Source organism: Acomys russatus, chromosome 23 (assembly GCF_903995435.1).
Source record: "Acomys russatus chromosome 23, mAcoRus1.1, whole genome shotgun sequence".
Lineage (NCBI taxonomy): Eukaryota > Metazoa > Chordata > Mammalia > Rodentia > Muridae > Acomys > Acomys russatus.
Genome location: NC_067159.1, coordinates 11,842,079 through 11,861,363, shown reverse-complemented (window position 1 = coordinate 11,861,363; position 19,285 = coordinate 11,842,079). Strand labels below are relative to the sequence as shown.

At 46.0% G+C, this 19,285-nt stretch overlaps 1 protein-coding gene across 1 annotated transcript in view; it reads left to right on the top strand.

Annotated features, from left to right (window-relative positions):
• Positions 1-324: 324 nt before the first annotated feature.
• Eeig2 (EEIG family member 2) overlaps positions 325-19,285 on the top strand; it is a 54,501-nt gene continuing 35,540 nt past the window's right edge. The window contains exons 1-3 of the mRNA XM_051165432.1: positions 325-558; positions 18,459-18,887; positions 18,998-19,255. Coding sequence (XP_051021389.1) covers positions 422-558; positions 18,459-18,887; positions 18,998-19,255 — 824 coding nt within the window. The 5' untranslated portion in view covers positions 325-421. The remainder of the gene's footprint in view (positions 559-18,458; positions 18,888-18,997; positions 19,256-19,285) is intronic.

The window sequence follows — 19,285 nt, the reverse complement described above, 5'->3', positions numbered from 1 at the left end:
AGTGCCTCCGCCCTCCGCGGGCCGCCCGCTTCCGCGCTGGGTGCGCTGCTGGCTGCAGCCGCTAGGGGCGCCCCGGGCCCGGAGGCGGCGGCGGCGACCGTTCTCCTAGCGGCGCCTCTCCCTGCTAGCAGTCAGACGGGCGGCGGCAGCGGTACGGAAAGGGCGCCCACTCCCCCCGGGCGAGCTGCAACGCGACCGCTCCTCGCGGGCGGCCGGGGTCCGCGCTGCAGCCGCCGGTGCTCTCCGGCCCGGGCTGCCGCGACAGGCGGCCCCGGCTCCCGCCGGCTCGCGGCGTCCCCCGGCCGCGCCCCCACGCGCTGCTCGCGGCCCCAGCCATGGGGCTGGGCGGATCCGAGGCTCGGCCGAGCTGAGGCGGCGGCGCCCGTCCTCTCAGCCCGCTCGCCGGCGCCTGGCCCTCACGATGATGAAGAAGAAGAAGTTTAAGTTTAAGGTGGACTTCGAGCTCGAGGAGCTCTCCTCGGTGCCCTTCGTCAACGGGGTCCTCTTCTGCAAGATGCGGCTGCTGGACGGCGGCAGCTTCACCGCGGAGTCTTCCAGGTAACGCTCTCCTGCGCCCGCCCACCGGCGGGGGCTTGTAGCACGGCCAGCATCTTTCCTTGCTTTGGCCCCTTTGCTCTATGGAGCTGCCCGCCCGGTGAGCTCATCGTCCTCCAGGGACGAGTCTGAAATCAGTCAGGGCATCGAAAGAACGACACCAAGTGCTTCGCGGTGGCTTGGTCTGGTTGGCTGGACTCGGGCGCTCCTGACTCCAGGTGTCCCCTGTGTCTGCTTTCCTCCCATTTCCCCAAGAATGGAAGTAATGGAGACACACACACAAAGAGAATGCCTATGGTTTCTGTGAAGACATTCCTATATTTGCAAAGTAGAACTTAAAGCTTTGAGAAGCAAAAATGACCCAAACTGTTTCAGTTTCCACGAGCGTCCATTCGGAACCGCCTGGGGTTGACATAATTCCTGTGACTCTACTGTGACTTAGAGTGTGGCCAGGATAGGGCTTGGGATATGCCTGGTCGGGCTTGACTTGAGTCAAGTGTTCCTGGCAGACAAGACTGTAGTCTTTGGCTCGCCTTAGAGCAGCTTCTCCAGTTAATGCGCTTATATTCTCAATTGTCCATCTTCAAGTGGCCACTAGTGGGTCTCAGAGTGGAGGACTTAGAATCAAAAGAGCCCAGACCCTGTCCTCGGTTTTTTGTTTTTGTTTTTGTTTTTTTTTTTTTAATGAGCCCCTAGGTACTGTGGGAGAATCTGTCAGCAGGTGACAGAATGCAGCCATGTGTGGCAGGATTCCTTGAGTAATGTAAGGACCGCTCAAAGATAATAGGTTTCTCCTTAGGTGTTTTCTCTACAAGAAGACAGGAAATTGGAAGACGTTTTGGAATGAACCTTTAACTTCTTAAAGTCAGGGAGAAGTGCTAAGAGTCAACATATATTTCCTCTCTTTATACTTAATTTTTACACTAAAATTTTTCTCTTTTTTTTTTTTCTGTCATCCCATTAATAATGTAAAGGAAATAATGTTAATAAGTTGTGGGATGGAAGCCAGAAAATTGCCCTCTGTGGCAATAATGAAGCCTGTTGAAGCCAGAAAACGCCTAATTGCCCTAAATGAACAGATGTATGAAACAAGTGCTGTTGATCCTCAAAATTACAAAACAACAACAGCAAAAATCCACAGAGGATAATTTTAATTTTAAACTGTGATGGCAAACCTGTAGGCATTCAGCTAATTGATTATACAGCAACCGTTTTAACACTGCGGGGGTATATATATTTATGACACACACACACACACACACACACACACACACACACACACACACACAGCTCTAGGGATGGAAAAGCCTATGGCAGTCCTGGGCTCAGGGTTAGGGTTAGGGTTAGGCAAACCTGTAGGCATTCAGCTAATTGATTATACAGCAACCGTTTTAACACTGCGGGGGTATATATATTTATGACACACACACACACACACACACACACACACACACACAGCTCTAGGGATGGAAAAGCCTATGGCAGTCCTGGGCTCAGGGTTAGGGTTAGGGTTAGGCAAACCTGTAGGCATTCAGCTAATTGATTATACAGCAACCGTTTTAACACTGCGGGGGTATATATATTTATGACACACACACACACACACACACACACACACACACACACACACACACACACACACACACACACACACACACACACACACACACACACACACACACACACACACACACACACACACACACACACACACACACACACACACACACACACACACACACACACACACACACACACACAGCTCTAGGGATGGAAAAGCCTATGGCAGTCCTGGGCTCCAAAGGTGGGGGGCGGGGGCCGGGTCTAGTAACAACAGCCTTGCCCTGAGGCCTCCACAGAGTTCTCCCCTGACCTGGAGCAGATAGGCTCACGCTTCTGACTCAGTGGTGACACCTGGTGGTCCGAACATGGATCTACCACCTCCCCTCTCTCCTACTTTTCTGCCTGGAATGTTTTGGCTTGCTTCTTCTCACAAGCCAGTTAGTCATCAAAAGCAGTCTCCCCGCCAGCCTACCCACCCACTCCCGCACCCCTAGTAAACATGTCTCCTGGGTCTTTTAAACATACTTTCTTATTTACTACCCTAAGCGGGGCAATGAGGTGAAGATTCTTATTATTGCAAAGTAAATGCATTAAGTCTTAGGAACTATACCTTCCCAAAACTCCCCTCCTATCTAATGATGTAATGGCAAGATTCGGGCCCAAGTCCAGCTTCAAAGAGCATGATTCCATGCAGTGGGAAAAGGTGTGTGCTGTCGAAGAGTTTCTGAGTAGGTAGCTGCCTAATAATTTAAGGTGCAAAGGCTGTAATTTGGTTTTGCCTGGGGGGGGGGGCGGGGGGTCAAGTAGTCCGTGTTAAACAAACCCTTCCTCCAAGTAACGTCTGGCTTTATCAAGAGAATTAAGGTTAATGGTGCTCCAAGAAGCAAAAATAATAATAATAAATGTAATCTGAAGAGAATGGCTTGTGATAAGGATCGTGTGCTTTTGAAGCTGGGTAGCAAGTTAATGTGTAAAGCTAAGAGCAGGCGCTTAGAATGAGTGAGGTGAGTCTAGATAAATCTCAGGTCCACTGTGCTGAACCTGCAGGGGTTGACTTAGGTGTCCACAGCTAACATTTGGAAAACTGAAAGCAGTCTTGGGTATTTCCTGGAACAGTGCCCCTGGAACGCTTACAGTACTTTGGTGGTGATGAAGACGTTTACTGAGCTGTTCTAGGAACTCCTTTATCTTATCTTTATCCTACCAAAGTGGTGCTTTAAAAATGATCCCTTGAGCCAGGAATAGTGGTGCAGACCTCAGCCCCAGAACTTGAGGTAGAAACAGAAAGGAGGCTAGCCTGGACTACATGAGTCAACCTTAAAGCACATACACACACACACACACACACACACACACACACACACACACACACGTGCATACACACACCAATAAAAAGAAAGATACCTGGATTTTCAGGGACAAATAGAAAACCTGAAATAATCAAAATCATATAGCTTAAATAGCAGGTGCTGGTCTAGACAACACATCTTTAAATGCTAGGTTTTAATTTTAAATTTTACTCCAGGGGACCTCTATGAATCAGATGTTTCGGTACTAACATTTCTCCCTTAGCAATATGAAGCGACTTCTGTGTAAAAGGGTTAAGGCAGGCCCAAGGCCGCCATCTTAGAACGGCCTGCTGACAAGGCTGCCTTTGATTAGTGTCATCTTCTTGCCTGGATGGCGAGCATGGCTTACTGTGCTTGTCTGTAAAAACCATGTGGTTCATGCTAAACACCTTCTAGGAGCCTGGAGTTTGGGTCCCTCGAAGCAGCTGCCTAATTGGCTAGTCCTAGTTAAACTTGCTGAGCTTCCCTGCTAGGCAGCACATCGCCCCAGTCGGATGCTGTAGGAGCCGTGAGCTGATTCTGCAGTGCGTCCTCCCGCAGCTCTGATGCCTTCAGCAGTGACTACAGCTGTATGCTGAGCCCATTGAGTTCTGAGGGACCCAACACAAACTAATATCTGGACAGTTAGAGAAGAGTCTTCTTAGTGGGCGCACAGAAGGCCGCGCGCGCGCGCGCGCGCGTGCACACACACACACACACACACACACACACACCTTAGCTTCGTTCAAAAACTCAATGTGCGGATGATTACACTGCTCACCAAAGATCATTTAAGCACTTAGGTTTGTCGAGGGATGTGAGAAGCAAAGCAAATACAAGGGCACATGAGGGAATTAAGTCTAATTAATGAAATTCGATCGTAGATGTCTACTTGCTAGACAACAGAGACATACGGCTTACTACGTAATCAGTGGGTCAGATGCTGTGTGAGGTTTGAAAGGGAGAAGGCTTTTATTTACAGCTGTGATGGCTGCTGAAGCCGGCATTAGTGTTTCCACTGAAAATGCCATTAGAGGGGTTGAGATCCCTGATCAAAGGATAGAATTCAACCGGGGATTCGTGTGTGTGTTTTAACTATATCCAATTTTTATGTGCACTGGTGTGAAGATGTCACATTCCACTGGAACTGGAATTACAGACAGTTGTGAGCTCCCATGTGGATGCTAGGAATTGAACCCAGGTCTTTTGGAAGAACACACAGTGCTCTTAACCACTGAGCCATCTCTCCAACCCTAACCCTGGATTCTTGAACTGCGATGTAACGTGATTAAGGTGGAATGTAAGCGGGCTGATAGCCCGCTGCTGTTTGGAGATGGAGAGACAAACGGAAAGCTATGGAAACAGCCTGGGTCTCGTGAGAACCTGAACTCAGGCGTCTTGTGTCAGGAACTGACAGGTGATAGTACAGGTGGCTGGTGCCTGGCACCTCTGACGGCAGTAAGGAAGCCCAGGAAATGCCCTTTTGGTTTTGCTTGGGAGAAACATTGTACGCGGCTGTAGAGCAGTGGTTCTCAACCTGTGGGTCAAGACCGACGCAGGGATTGCATATCACATATCCTGCATATCGGATATTTACGTTATGACTCATAATAGTAGCAAAATTACAGCTATGAAGTGGCAACAATTTGTTGTTTGTTTGTTTGTTTGTTTGTTTTCAAGACAGGATTTCTCTGGGTAGCTTGGCTGCCCTGGAATTCACTCTGTAGACCAGGCTCGACTCAAATTCAGAGATCCACCTGCCTCCGCCTCCCTAACTGCAAGGATTTAAGGAGTGATCCACCACGCCCCGCAGGGTGAAATCATTTTGTGGTTGGGGGATGGGTCACTACAAGATGCGGAACTGAATTAGAGGGTTGCTGCACTAGGAAGGTTGAGAACCAGTGTGTACAGTATTTGTAGAGTTCAGTCGTATACATTATATCTAAGGTGACAGTGGGCCTGACAACCGATCGAAGACAGTTATTTTGGTACGTGAATTTCTTATATTCTTGGCCTCTTGGAGCTGCGTAAGCCTGTTTATTCCACTTGGAATGTCCGTATACTGTTGTGTCTGTTTATGGATGATTAGTGAAAATGAATTTTAGGCGTCTCTGGATTCTCCTGTGAACGTTTACTCAGTAAAAAATGTTAGGAAAAAATTATAAAAGTCTTTATTGTGAATAAGTGATACTAAAAATGGTTAGGTCTCACCACAGTTAACAAAACATTTGGAAAAAACGTTGCACTGTTATAAGCAGTCTATTCAACTGAAGCCAAGTGGCTGCCTAATAAAATACTTTTGAAGACCTTTCAGAAAAACAGAACATCGTATTATTTGAATCTTTCCAGAACTCCCCTTAGTAAGGCATGTAAATCACTTTAAAAGCTTACTGGAGGCATGAGGACTTGTTTAATTCTGGGCTGTTTAAACAAAGGAGCGATGGGAAGGAAGTGTCCCTACATACCTATGCTTTCCCAGTTTGCCTTGTGTTCGTGTGTGTGTGTGTGTGTGTGTGTGTGTGTGTGTGTGTGTGTGTTAGTAACTAAATAAGTTTCCAAGTCTCACATGAGCTTGTGGAAAAAGCACACGTGAACTGAGGGAGTATCCAGGAAGCTGCCGAGCACATCTGTGTATTGGATCTCTGGCTTTATAAACAAGCTAAAAGGATTTTTTTTTTTTTCTTTTTGCCAGAGAACATCTTTGTTTTCAAGATTTTAATTCACTGCACATTGTGTCCTTCTTTTTAGTTAATTTTTGCCTTATTGCAAAAGTAAAAGCATCTTTGTGTTGGAAGCCTTAGAGAAACAAAAATAGCAAACATTGTCCATAAATAAGACATGCAGACTTTACCACCATTATTAATATTTTGGTATGTTACCTAGCCTCCATTGGTCCCTACATAGACATACACACACACATATACTACCCACACACACAAGATCACTGGTGGGTGTGTGGGTGTGTTTGTTTGTTTGTTTTTAGGCAGGGTCTCACCATGTAACTCTGGCTCACCTGGAACTTGATGTGTAGACCAGACTGACATTCAGTTCCCCAAGATGCCTCTCCCTCCCAGATGCCGTATTTAAAGGCATGCACCACCAGGCCTGGCCACTGATCTTCTTGAAACAAAATGAGATCATGCTGTGCCTAATATGTTTTCAGTTAATTTTTTATATCATTAGTCAGTTAAAAAAATATTTCAAATAGCTACCTATTATTCAATTATGTTCATTCCAATGATTGACCTATAAGCCCCTCAGGAGTGATTTTCTTCCTTCCTTTTTATTAATTAATTTTATAAACTATAGTAAGCATTTTTGTAACTGACATAGTATACATCTGTTGTTACTTAAGGTTGCTATCTAGAAATGCAGTTATTGAATTTTGCAAGTTTGTAGGGGTTTTCACATATATTACCAACTTCCCTTTCATTGTATTATGCTGACCTTGAAGATGAAAAAGCACTAATTAGAAAATATTTTTTTAAATGAAGAAAATACGAAAGTAACCAATATTTATTGTTTGGTTTGGTTTGGCTTTTGAAACAGGGCTTCACCACTCACTATGTAGACAGTGCTGGTCTGGAAATCGCAGAGATCCACCTGCCTCTGCCTCTGCCTCCCAATCCCAAGTATTAGAATTAAAGGTGTACACCACCAAGTCTGGCTAATGTTTTGTTTTTTCAAACTCTTCTTCCACACTGAGATCACAAAGTAACCAAAAGTAACCAATATTTTTAAATGCTGTCTGACTACAAGCTGGAATCTCTATGTGCTGAGCCCCTCTTCTAAGGATACATCCCGAGGTAATGAAAGCAGTATGTTGAAAAAATACTTGCGCTTAGTATCCAAGACGTTGAAACAACCTATGTATCTACAAACAGGTGACCAGATTTTAAAAAAGAAAAATACAGCATATCCAATGGATTTTTCATCCCATTTTCAAAAACAAAGAAATTCTACCTTTTGTGATAAGGCACATAAGCCTGGAGGATGCTACGTTAAATGAGAAAAGCCAAGTGCAGAAAAACAGGCACGTAGCCTCATGTCTATGTGAGCAATAAAAAAAGGTGAGGTGATCACCAGCTGCGGCGGCCTCATCTACATGGCAAGACCCTATCTCAAAACAAAACAAAGTGTGTTCATTTTAGGGTGTTGCCCTTCACGGGATGCCACCAAGTAGAGACCCAAAGAAGAGACTGAATTCTGAGGAATGCGGAATATTGCTAATAACCAAGGACTTAGGTTAGTTAGTCTTATAGCTCATATCTTCAACAATTAAATGGTGAACATGTATTTTGTCCACCTTACCCTCTTGTGTTTAATTCTTGCAAAATCACTTTAGTATAGATGGGAAGTCTATGTATGCTCCTCCTCTTGGCTCAGGAGGTATGCCATGTGCTATGATGCAGATCTTTTAAGAACAGGTGGCTTGGGGCTGGAGAGGTGGCTCAGTGGTTAAGAGCACTGCCTGCTCTTCCAAAGGACCCGGGTTCAATTCCCAGCAACCACATGGCAGCTCACAACTGGCTGTAACTCCAAGATCTGACGCCCTTACACCAACGCACATAAATTAAAATTAAATTAAAACAAACAAACAAAAGAACAAGTGGCTTAAACAAAACAGGTTCTGTCTCACACGAAGTCCACACTGCTCGTTTGGTTCTGCCCTGTCAAGTTGTTAGGTACCTGGACTCGTTTAATATTGCTGCTCTTGGGGTGTGGTCTCATCCCTGGGATGCTCACCCTTCATCCCAGTCCCTGCCTTAGGGGAAGAAGAAAGGGGAGAGGACCCTGTGTTCACAGTCCATAGACCTGAGCTTAAATACATCTGATTGCAAGGAAGGCTGGGAAATGCCATCTTTGCTGGGTATCACTGTACCTAGCAATAAATAAGATAGATAAATAAACAGGATGGCAGATATCAAGGAGTGAAAAATTATTAATATCTGAAAGAGTGCAATAGCAAAGCTGCCCTAGTACTGCTAACAGTTAAATGGCTTTATCCATTTTCAAGATCAGTGTCTTTCTTAAGATTTTTTAAAACATGTATATATTTTATTTTGTATTGTTTTTAAATTATCAGTATTACCTGTATTATCAGTAGGCCCGGCTAGCGATCAATCAAGACACAGACACTTGTTATATTTTAAAATAGCCCTAGTTAACCTGGGGCAGGGCAGATATCAATCCTCTAAACTACCTCCCATAGTGGGGCAGCCATGGGATCCCTGCCTCAATCCCATGCCATCTGCTTCCAATAACTTCTATCAAGCTACCTCCCATCCATAATCCCAAATACTTGCTAATGTTCTTCATCTGGGCCAAGTCCTCCATCCACGCCGGCCACGTGCTTCTCCTCCATCTAAGCCATGGTGGCCTTCCTCTTTTTCTTCTCTCCTCCCTCCTCGTGGAGGTCTTCTTTTTCCCAACCTTAGCCTCACCTCTGTCTCCTCTGCCCTGCCCAGGTGGGATGGCTTTTTATTAATCAAAAGGTGGGTCACACAGACAGCAAGCAGTAATTAGCATCAAAATACATTAGACCATCCCCCAACAATGTGTGTATGGGTGTTTTGCTTGCATGCATAAATGTGCACCACATGTGTGCATTGTACCTGCAGTGGCCAGAAACACACACACACACATACCGCGCGCACACGCGCACACACACACACACACACACACACACACACACACACACACAGATCAGAGCCCCCTCCCAGATTGTCTTAATAGCCCTGGCTGGCCTCAAACCTGCTGTGTACCCAGGGGTGACCTTGAAGTTCTGATACTGTTGTCTCAACCTTCCCACATTGGGGTCACAGGTGTATACCACCAGACCTTGTTTTTAAGTTTTTTTTTTTTTTTTCCTTAAAGTCTAGCACGGTGGGGGAGGGGAGTGGTGATGGAAAAGCAGCGGAAGCAGCAGCATGGCTGGAGCTGTTCTGAGGCGCTGTGGAGTAGCCTCGAAGAGGGAAAGAAGTCGTGTCAGGGAAATTGCGTGACGTCACAGGAAGCCAGACACAGATGGTGATTTACTCAAAGCAGGAGGTTGGTTTGGGGCTGAATGGAAAAGAATGCTAATCCTAAGGACCACCTTCATTTTTTTTTTTTTTTTTTTAAAGAAAGGAAGCAACATGTGGTGGCACAACCACACAATCCCACAGAGACAAACACAGGAGAATCATGAGTTTGAGGCCAGCTGGGACTATGCAACGAGATTTTGTTTCAAAAGCAAAGAAATAAAGGTACAGTGATAGGTAGATAGATTAGATAAATGAATGAATGGATAAATAGATGATAGATAGATCAGTAGGTAGGTAGGTAGGTAGATAGATGATTGGTCAATAGATGATAGATTCATAGATAAGATAGATGGGTTAATGGATGATGGATGGATGGATAGATGGACGGACGGACGGACAGACAGACAGACAGACAGACAGACAGACAAGCTGGCTATAATAATAAAAGGTTAGAAAAGTTTCCACAAGTGACAGGAGGGGAAGCAAAGCTGAGTGAAGCGATGGGGACAACAGGCTCTGGGAGTCTTCCTGTCTCTTTCTCCCCCGGGATGTGATTTCAGGTATTACCATGCCTAGCTATTTATATGGGTTCTGGATCCAGACTGGGGTCCTCATGTTTGCACAGAGATCATTTTCCTGACGGAGCCATTTCCCAGCCCCTAAGCAGAGGTCTCTTGGGGAGAATTATTTAGGCTGTACCCGCCAGCAGCATTAGCTGCCATCTTTTACTACTAGTGACAAATCTATAGTGTTAGAAGTACAGAATCTAGTGGTTTTTAAAGATTGACTAACATTTCATTGTGGCTGTATACTGTATTTGTGTAGACTCTGTGCCTCTGTTGCTGGCTATTGAGGTTCTTTCCATGAGTTGGCTATTGTGAGTGCTTTACGGATGGAGATAGTATGTGTTCGCCAATTGTAACTGACCATAAAACAGTTTACAAAGGAAGAAATACACAGGTCAAAGTGCCTTATTCATCGGGTCAGTGTTAAAACCTCAGAGGCCAGGTCCACTGAGTCTACAGTCTGTTGCCTCTATGGCGGGACACATCTGAAACATCATGCTCCTGTGGCAAGATGGGGGGCAGAGATGGGGAATCCTCGGTTAACCAGGTACACAACAGCCGTGAACCTGTACAGAGACCCTGTCTCAAACAAGGTGGAAGGTGCTCACCGACACCCAGAGTTGTTCTTGTACCCGACACCTGCACTGTGACATGCACACACCTGCACTCACACAAATGTCACACAAGGATGTGCATGCATGGGGCAGGGCGGGGGGAGAGAGGGAGGGAGGGAGGGAGATAAAAAAGAAAAACCATCCTCTCTCCTTTATACCATATGGATGAGGGTATAGGAGCATCCTAATAAAAAGGAATAACATGCAGGCAGGCATGCATGTGACTAAGGAATGGTGGGTACCTCCATTAAGTAAGGAATCAGAGAGCAAAGTTTCGAGATGGTAGGCAGAGCTAGGCATGGTGATACAAGCCTGTGTAGTACCAACTACTTGGCAGCTGAGGCAAGAGGATCATGAGTTCGAAGCCAGCCTGGCCTATACAGAAAAGTTATGAGCAGATGAAGGTTTGCCTCTTAGCCTATATAATAAAGAGCCATATATTTCTTTCATGTGTGTGAGGGGAGGGAAGTGTATATGTTCGTGCATTCCCACATGTATGTGGAGGCCAGAGGCCAGTGAGTATTGGATGTTCTCCTTAATTTGTCTCCACCTTAGTGTGTGAATTTGTACCTATTCATGTGCATGTATGTTTGTGGGCAGGTGTACATGTGTGTGAAGGTAAGAGTCAGCGCTAGGTGTCTTCTTCAATTCCCCTCTCTACATCATTTTAGAGATAAGGTCTCTCACTGGACCTGGGGCTCACCAGTTCTGCTAGACTGGATGGCCCGCCAGCCCTATGGCTCCTTCTGCGTCTGCATCCCCAGTGCTGAGATTACAGGCATGTGCTGCCACACCTGGCTATTCCATGGGTACCAGGAATCCAAACTCAAGCCATCAAACTTTTGTTTGCTGACTGAGCCATCTCTGTAGCTCAGAAGCCATAAATTTCTTGATCTGAAACTGGCTGATTGGATCTATAATTTTAGAAATAGTTTGTAGCTGTTTTTATACAGTTTTAGAAAATCCATAAATGGAAACAAAAACCTTTTTGTTTAAAAGGCACAGCCTAGTATTTTGGTTGCTAACCCTTATTCTTAAAATCTAATTTTTGTATTCACTTGAGCATTTATATATGTATTCAGAGAAATATCTGTGTGGTAAGGGTTATATATTAGTAGTAGTGATTTTTCTCTCCATTTTAATCTCTGAAAGAGACTTCATCCTTGCATAGACAATGCAAAGTTTTGGCCGTGAACTGAATTCTGCGGTTTAGAACAACTTCTAAGTTCTATAAAGTTACTTCCTTGTCTTGAGGGATATGAAAAATGTATTTCTGTTCCTATATGTGGTGTCAAGTTTTGAATAGACTTTATTTTTAGAGTAGTTTTAGCTTCACAGCAAAATTCAGCTGAAGGCACAGAAATCTGTCATGTGGCCTCTCATCTCCACAGAACACAACATCCCGTGTCCCCCGCCCCCCAGTGCATCGCGCTCATCACAGCTGATGCACCTGGACAGGCAGGCACATTACCACCCACAGTCCCCAGTTTGCACTGGGACTCACAATTGATGGTGTATGTCCTTTAGACTTTCACATGTGTAAATGATAGGCGCTATATGGAACACAAAATAGTATCACTGCCTAAATAGCCTTGTGGGCCAGCTGTTCACTCTTTTCCCTTCCAGCCACTGGTCCTTTTACAGCCTGAGTAGTTTTGCCTTTTTCAGGATATCATGAATTTTCACTTCCTGTATCCTTCCAGGATTTTTACCTTATTGAATTTGGGGTTTCTTTGTTTAGTTTTCTTTTATTAAGTTTTTCTAGATTATGAAATATATTCCCAAATTTTCAGTGTGGGGTCTTTCCTTAAACTATTATGGAAATTTTTTCCTGTTGCATTTTTGTGTGTCACCTGTACCTATATTGTTCTATCCAGGAAGTATGGAAGTGGTGCCAAATGGAACTTATAGTTGCAGAAAAATGAGTTTTCCTGAATGAATTTGACCATTTTTAGATTATACACATAAGTGATGTACAGTATTTTTCATTCTTATCTGGGTATTTTCACGTAGCATACTATCTTCCAGGGCACATTACAAGTCGATAATTTCTTTCTTTTTTTAATATTTATTTATTATTATGTATACGGTGCTTGCCTGCATGTACACATACAGGCCAGACAAGCGCATCAGATCACATTATAGATGGTTGTGAGCCACCATGTGGTTGCTGGGAATTGAACTCAGGACCTGCTGGGAGGAGCAGTCGGTGCCCTTAACCTCTAAGCCATCTCTTCAGCCCCAATAATTTCTTTCTTTTAAAAATAACATGCAGAATGATGTGTGTGTGCGTGTGACATTTTCTTTACTCTTTGATCCATTGATGGACACTTAAGTTATTTCCAAATCTTAGCTATTATGAATAATGCTGAAACAACCATGGCATTGCAGGTGTCTCTTTAAAAAGCCATGTGAAGCAATTGTGAAGGCATTTGCCCAAAACCCCAGCACTTGGAAACCTGAGACAATAGGATTCTGAGTTCAAGACTCACCCTGGCTTACAAAGCAAGACCCTAACTTCAAACACCAAACCAAAACTAACCAAACAAAAGAACCTTAATGTTGTTTGCTTTGGATACATACCCAAAGGTACATGTCATGTCATGGTTCTATTTTTAATTTTTTGGGGGGAACCTCGATACCATTTTTCACAATGACTTTACCAAAACTGTACACTAGAGTTCTCTTTTTTTCTACATCCTATCAGCACGTGTTATAGTTTAACTATTTAATAATACTTTAGTTAGTGTGAATGTCATCTCATTGGGGTTTGTGTGTATAGTTGTCTGCATTAACTTGTTAGCCAATTATACAAACATTTCAGAAACAATTGTTCAAGCCTTTGGTCCATTTTTAATCCAGAATCTTTTTTCTTCTTCTTCTTTTTATGTTGCTGTTGTTGTGAATTCTTTACATGTTTTATTTATTAACCCCTGATTACATGCATGGTTGAGAAATTTTCTTCTACTTTATACAAGGAATGCATTTTGTCATATGTATGTGTATGTGTTGTGTGGGCATGTGTATGCATTTTCCCATGTGCGGGCATGCACTTGTGTCTTCATCAGGATATCTACCAGGCACTGAATGCAAGTCTTACATGAAGCTATAGAGGCTTCTTGCAGTATATACAGAAGATTTTGAATAAGTATTCAGCAAGTATTATTTGAGTATCTACTATGTACCAAGGAGTGCTACATTTTATATGAAATTCCTCATTAGAACAGCTCAAGGCAGTAAAGAATTATCATCTGCTGGCATCTTTGTCTCCCTTCAGTCTCTTTACCTCATGATGGGAGGTGGTCCCTCTGTCCAGGACCAGTCTCTAACTATTGCTTCTGACGTTCTCAGGGATCAGTCTTCTCTGGCGCCATTATTCATACCCACTCAAATAGTCAGTTTGGTCCCTATACTATCCTCCTCCCCCCCCCCAATTGGGACTGAAGCGCGCTTAACTTTCCTGCGTGTTGAAGTGAAATCTTCCCTTGTGCCCTGTCCTCAGTTGGGTGCAACCCTGTCTCCCACTCTCATTTCATTCCTAAGGATTGAATTGAGTTGCCAATCTATCTGTGTCTATTCCTCATACGAATCTGCTTCGATCCCACCTTGTCACCAAAATTGCCCTCGCTTGCATTGTGGGTGCCTTTTTCTTGCTAAGTCCAGTGACCCTTGTTTTGGCCTCTATCGTACCTGGCCTGCTAAATCTGACATTGCTCAGCAGGGCTCTCTTAAAACTGTTTCCCATTCTAGTTCTTTTCTTCGGTTGATGCTCCACCTCCTCTGCCCCCCACCCCACCCCCCTCCTGCTCTGATTTTGGTGGCCCTGCAGACTGTCCTCTTCCGTTGACCCTCTTTGCCACTGTCCCCAAATGGCCTCATCTTTCCCCATAGTGAAGACTCACATCCACGTTTTCAGTCCTTACCTCACTTTTGAGTTCTCTCTATACACCTGTGGCCCTACTAAGCTCTGCCAAGAGGAAGCCTCTAGAACTGGCTTGTCCATCTCCTCCCTCACTGCCTAACCTGTTGGCATCCCTGCTCTGATGAAAAGGTATCCTGGGCCTGGGGAGCCCAGGAGCCACAGAGCTCTGAGGGGAGACAGTGTCCTGAAGGAAGGGTATCCTGAGACACTGGAGCCCAGGAACTGCACAGCTCTGAGAGGAAGCCTCCTCGGCAGAGGCAGTGACACCCTGAGGGAAGATGGCCCTGGCTGAGCTGAACTGCCACAGCGGAGCAGCTCCACTTTGCACTCCTCTTCTTCAGTGGTGTAGCTCTGAGGAGCTCAGGAGCCTCCGCCCTGCTCCGCTCCTTCGCTTCTTCCTTTCTTTGCTTCTTTGCTTCTTGACACGCCTGGCAGCAAATTTCCTAAAAGAGATGTATTGGGAGGAACAAACCCAGGGTTTGGAGGGGACGAATCCCAGAGTGGCTGCCTCTGCTCCTGGGAGAAAACAGCAGGAATCTGGCAGGGTTTTTACAGGATTTTTTAAGATGGGGCTTTCCTGGATAAAGATTGGTGGGATTTCAAATCCTGAGTTTGGGGGTGGGGGGTCAGGGATTGGTGGGTTTTACTATTTAAGGGGTTGGTGAGATATTTCATGTAGGGCAGGGTCTTAACACTTTCCCCGCCTCTGGGCTGACAATGACAGTTACAGCCGTTAGAAAAGGACTGTTAGGAGCTTGGCACACTCTGGGAGGCAGAGGCAGACGGATCTTTGTGAGTTCGAGGCCAGCCTGGTCTACAAAGTGAGTCCAGGATAGCCAAGGCTACACAGAGAAACCTTGTCTCACACCACTCGAGTCAGCGTGAACACCCAACTGTAACCCACTAGTAAAATGAATCAGTGAGTGAGTAAGGAAAGCACACTGGTACTGTGCAGTTTCCTGGTGGTGTCACTGCCATGCATTTACTCAGGCCAGAAATGCTGCTGGAGACTGACTCCTGTCTCCTTAGTGTTGCAACTAAAAGTCAGGTTTACAGATCTAGCTAATGCTCACAGCCTTAAAATACTTGTTTTTGCTTCAGTTTACAAAAGTTCCTTCTTTGTCAGGACCTGGGTGTCTTTTAAAATCTTCATTATATCAAGAAAAGGATCTCTATAAACTTGCAATTATTTCACTTTGGCGGGCAAGTTGAGACAGACTTACAAGCACCTATATTCTTGGAAACAACAACCTCTAACAATTATTGTGGAGCCACGCTGTACTCCAGGCGCCGCTTGGAACAAGAAACGGGAAGTGATGTATTTGGTCTCCCTGGGTTCTCTCGAGGTGTAGGTACTAATCTCAGCTCCGAGAAGGCAAACGCGCCAGCGTGGCAGCCGCAGGTCGCTGAGGGAGGGTTTGAACCCAAACAAGACTAGCTGTAGGAGACGCACCTAGCCTCCCTGCCGCACTCCCGGGCCACCAGCTAACACTCCTCATAGCTGGCTTGCTTTTATCGCCGTTTCTGAAAGATGAGAAAGGTCTTGAGTAACCAGGACATGGCGTAATTCTAAATATGTGCCCGGAGTCCACGCTTGCTGGTTATCAGAAAATGATAGTGACATCAGCATGGTCCTTAGGACTCACAAAGATTGGCTCCATCAACATCCCTTCTGGTTTAGGTTTCAGTGTTCGACAACATTCTAGATTTCCTTCGATTCTCTGAGACGTAAACAATGGCCATAGCAACTTTATCTTCTTCTGAGTCCTCTGCTTGCTCCACGTTCGCTTCGGCAGCTTTATCGTGTTATCTCTGAACTGTTTGGCTTTCCACCGTGTCAACACAACATTCCTTTGCTTGCTTTCTAGACAGTGGTTGAGCAAGCGTCCAAAACTCATAGGAAGTTAGTGACTCACCCAACAGAAAGCGGTGACTAATGTGACTTTTATCTCAGTTGCCAAGTAGTTTGCGTGGGTTTCCATGGTAACCCATCAGTATAACTAATGTCACAAACTAACTTCGCAGCTTTTGTGTGTGTGTGTGATTTGTTTAGTTCGGACAGCTTTTTCCCAAGGTCTATGTGTACACATGAAAGATTACCACAGAATCTGAGTAATCACCGTAGGAACACAAATACACTGTTAAAAAAAAAAAAAAAAAAAAAAGGTGTCAAGGTCTCTGGAGCCCAGGTTAGCCTCAAACAAACTCATGTAAGCCCCCCACCCCCGACACACACATACCTTGGTTTCTCAAGTGCTGGCATTACAGGTGTGAGCCCCACTCTCAGGTGGAGATCTGAGGGAGGTAGACCTGAGCAGGAATCATTAAGGAGGCTCTGCAATAATTCAAGGTAGTCCTGTGAAGAGTCTGAATGGGATGATGATGCTACCAGACTCAGGAAAGGGCTTGATTGCTAATAGTTAGAGAGTGATGGGCAGGAATTGATAGCTGGTACCAATTATTTCTGGACTGTTTATTGACTGTTTACTGGGGTTGGCAGGCTGCATTCATGGGATTATGCCAGTAGTGGTATATCTATTTTTATGGAGTTCTTTGTTTTTGTTTTGTTTTTTGTTTGTTTGATTGTTTGTTTTTTGTTTGTTTGTTTACAAGGTTTCTTTGGGTAGCCAGGCTGTCCTAGAACTAGCTCTGTAGATCAGGTTGGCCTCAAACTCACAGAGAACCACCTGCCTCTACTTCCCAAGTACTGGGACTAAAGGCGTGTGCCAGCACTACCCAACTTGAATTTCTTCGTTTTTAAATAATTTCTGAGTTTCTCTTCAGTTCAGTGTATTTGTTACATAACGCCATGGAATAGGTCATAGACAAGTAAACATGTACAAATCTAGTCCGTCCGAGCCTGATCTCTCGGCTTACTAGACTGTCCTGTGTAAGGACCTGTTCCAGAGTCCTTCGCATACGCTGTTGTCTGGTACGCAGGAGGCAGAATTCATGCAGCCGGACGGTGTTTTAACCTATATACAAAGTGAACCTTATTTGTGGGTGGGGCTATCCTGATAGGCAGTTTGTATAATAGATTCCAGAGTGTTAATCTGTGCAGTATTCTTGTTTCGTTTTGTTTGATGACTTTTGTTTCTTGCGATAGGCTGTTGCTATGTAGCACAGGCTGGCCTTAAGCTCGTGATCCTCTTGCTGGGATACAGTGATGCTATACAATCGGGAAAGGATTCTGGGATTCTGAGAGCACATTGCACATGGAAATAATAGTATGGGACTCCCAGATTTCTAAATATGGGAGTGATCAGGCTTAGGATGCCTCAGAATTTGGCTCACCTACATAGAATAAAACCTAACACAAGCATTGTAGCTGGTGTGTGTTGTGTGTGGTGTGTTGTGTGTTTGTGTGTGTAGGCAATTGTTATTCGCCGAAGAAGACATTTTTTTAAGTTAACCTGCAAATCTGACTCATTCATGTGTTATGTTTCACAGTATGAACAGATTTTTAAGGGAAGTATTTAACTCCTCGGTCCTTTTTCTTTCCTGGGTTACAGGAATTAATAAACAAGGCATCATGACAGGAAACATGTGGCACAGCCCCGCGCTTGGGTAGTTGGTGCGACCATAAAACATTTCAATCTTTTTCTTTTCTCCACCCTCCGTGAACTTCATCTAATGCTTGCTCTAGTGAATTTAGAGTCCCGGCAGAAATTCAGGTTTGGGATTCCATTTGTCCTCTGTTTGTCGTCAAACCTCAGAGGCCGTAAATCACTGGAGGGGGAGGGAAGAAGGGAGGCGTGCAAACCCAGAAAGGAAAGGCCCAGAGGAACGCAGAAGGAAGCTTTTCGGTTGGGTTTGTCTTGTTTTTAACCCCGGGGAGGCGTGACGAGCTTACTGCCGTGGCGCGTGTTAGCTTCCTTCCCCAGCTTCCCCAGTTTGCGCTCGCCCGCCCCGAGTCCCTCCGCCCTCGCGCGGGCCCCCGCTTCCGCGCTGGGTGCGCTGCTGGCGCAGCCGCTGGGGCGCCCCGGGCCCGGAGCGGCGGCGGCGACCGTTCTCCTAGCGGCGCCTCTCCCTGCAGCAGTATCAGACGGGCGGCGGCAGCGGTACGGAAAGGGGCGCCCACTCCCCCCGGGCGAGCTGCAACGCGACCCGCTCCTCGCGGGGCGGCGGGGTCCGCGCGGCAGCCGCCGGTGCTCTCCGGCCGGGCGGCCGCGACAGGCGGCCCCGGCTCCCGTCCGGCTCGCGGCGTCCCCCGGCCGCGCCCCCCAGGCGCTGCTCGCGGCCCCAGCCATGGGCTGGGGCGATCCGAGGCTCGGCCGAGCTGAGGCGGCGGCGCCGTCCTCTCAGCCCGCTCGGCCGGCCGCCTGGCCTCTACGATGATAAGAAAAGAAGTTAAGTTTAGGTGGACTTCGAGCTCGAGGGAGCTCTCCTCGGTGCCCTTCGTCAACGGGGTCCCTTCTGCAAGATGCGGCTGCTGGACGGCGGCAGCTTCACAGCGAGTCTTCCAGGATAACGCCCTCCTGCGCCCGCCCACCGGCGGGGCTTGTAGCACGGCCAGGCATCTTTCCTTGCTTGGGCCCTTTGCTCTATGGAGCTGCCCGCCCGGTGAGCTCATCGTCTCCAGGGACGAGTCGAATCAGTCAGGGCAATCGAAAGAAACGACACCAAGTCTTCGCGGTGGCGTGGTACTGGTTGGTGGACTCGGCGCGCCTCCTGACTCCAGGTGCCCCTGTTTCTGCTTTCCTCCCATTTC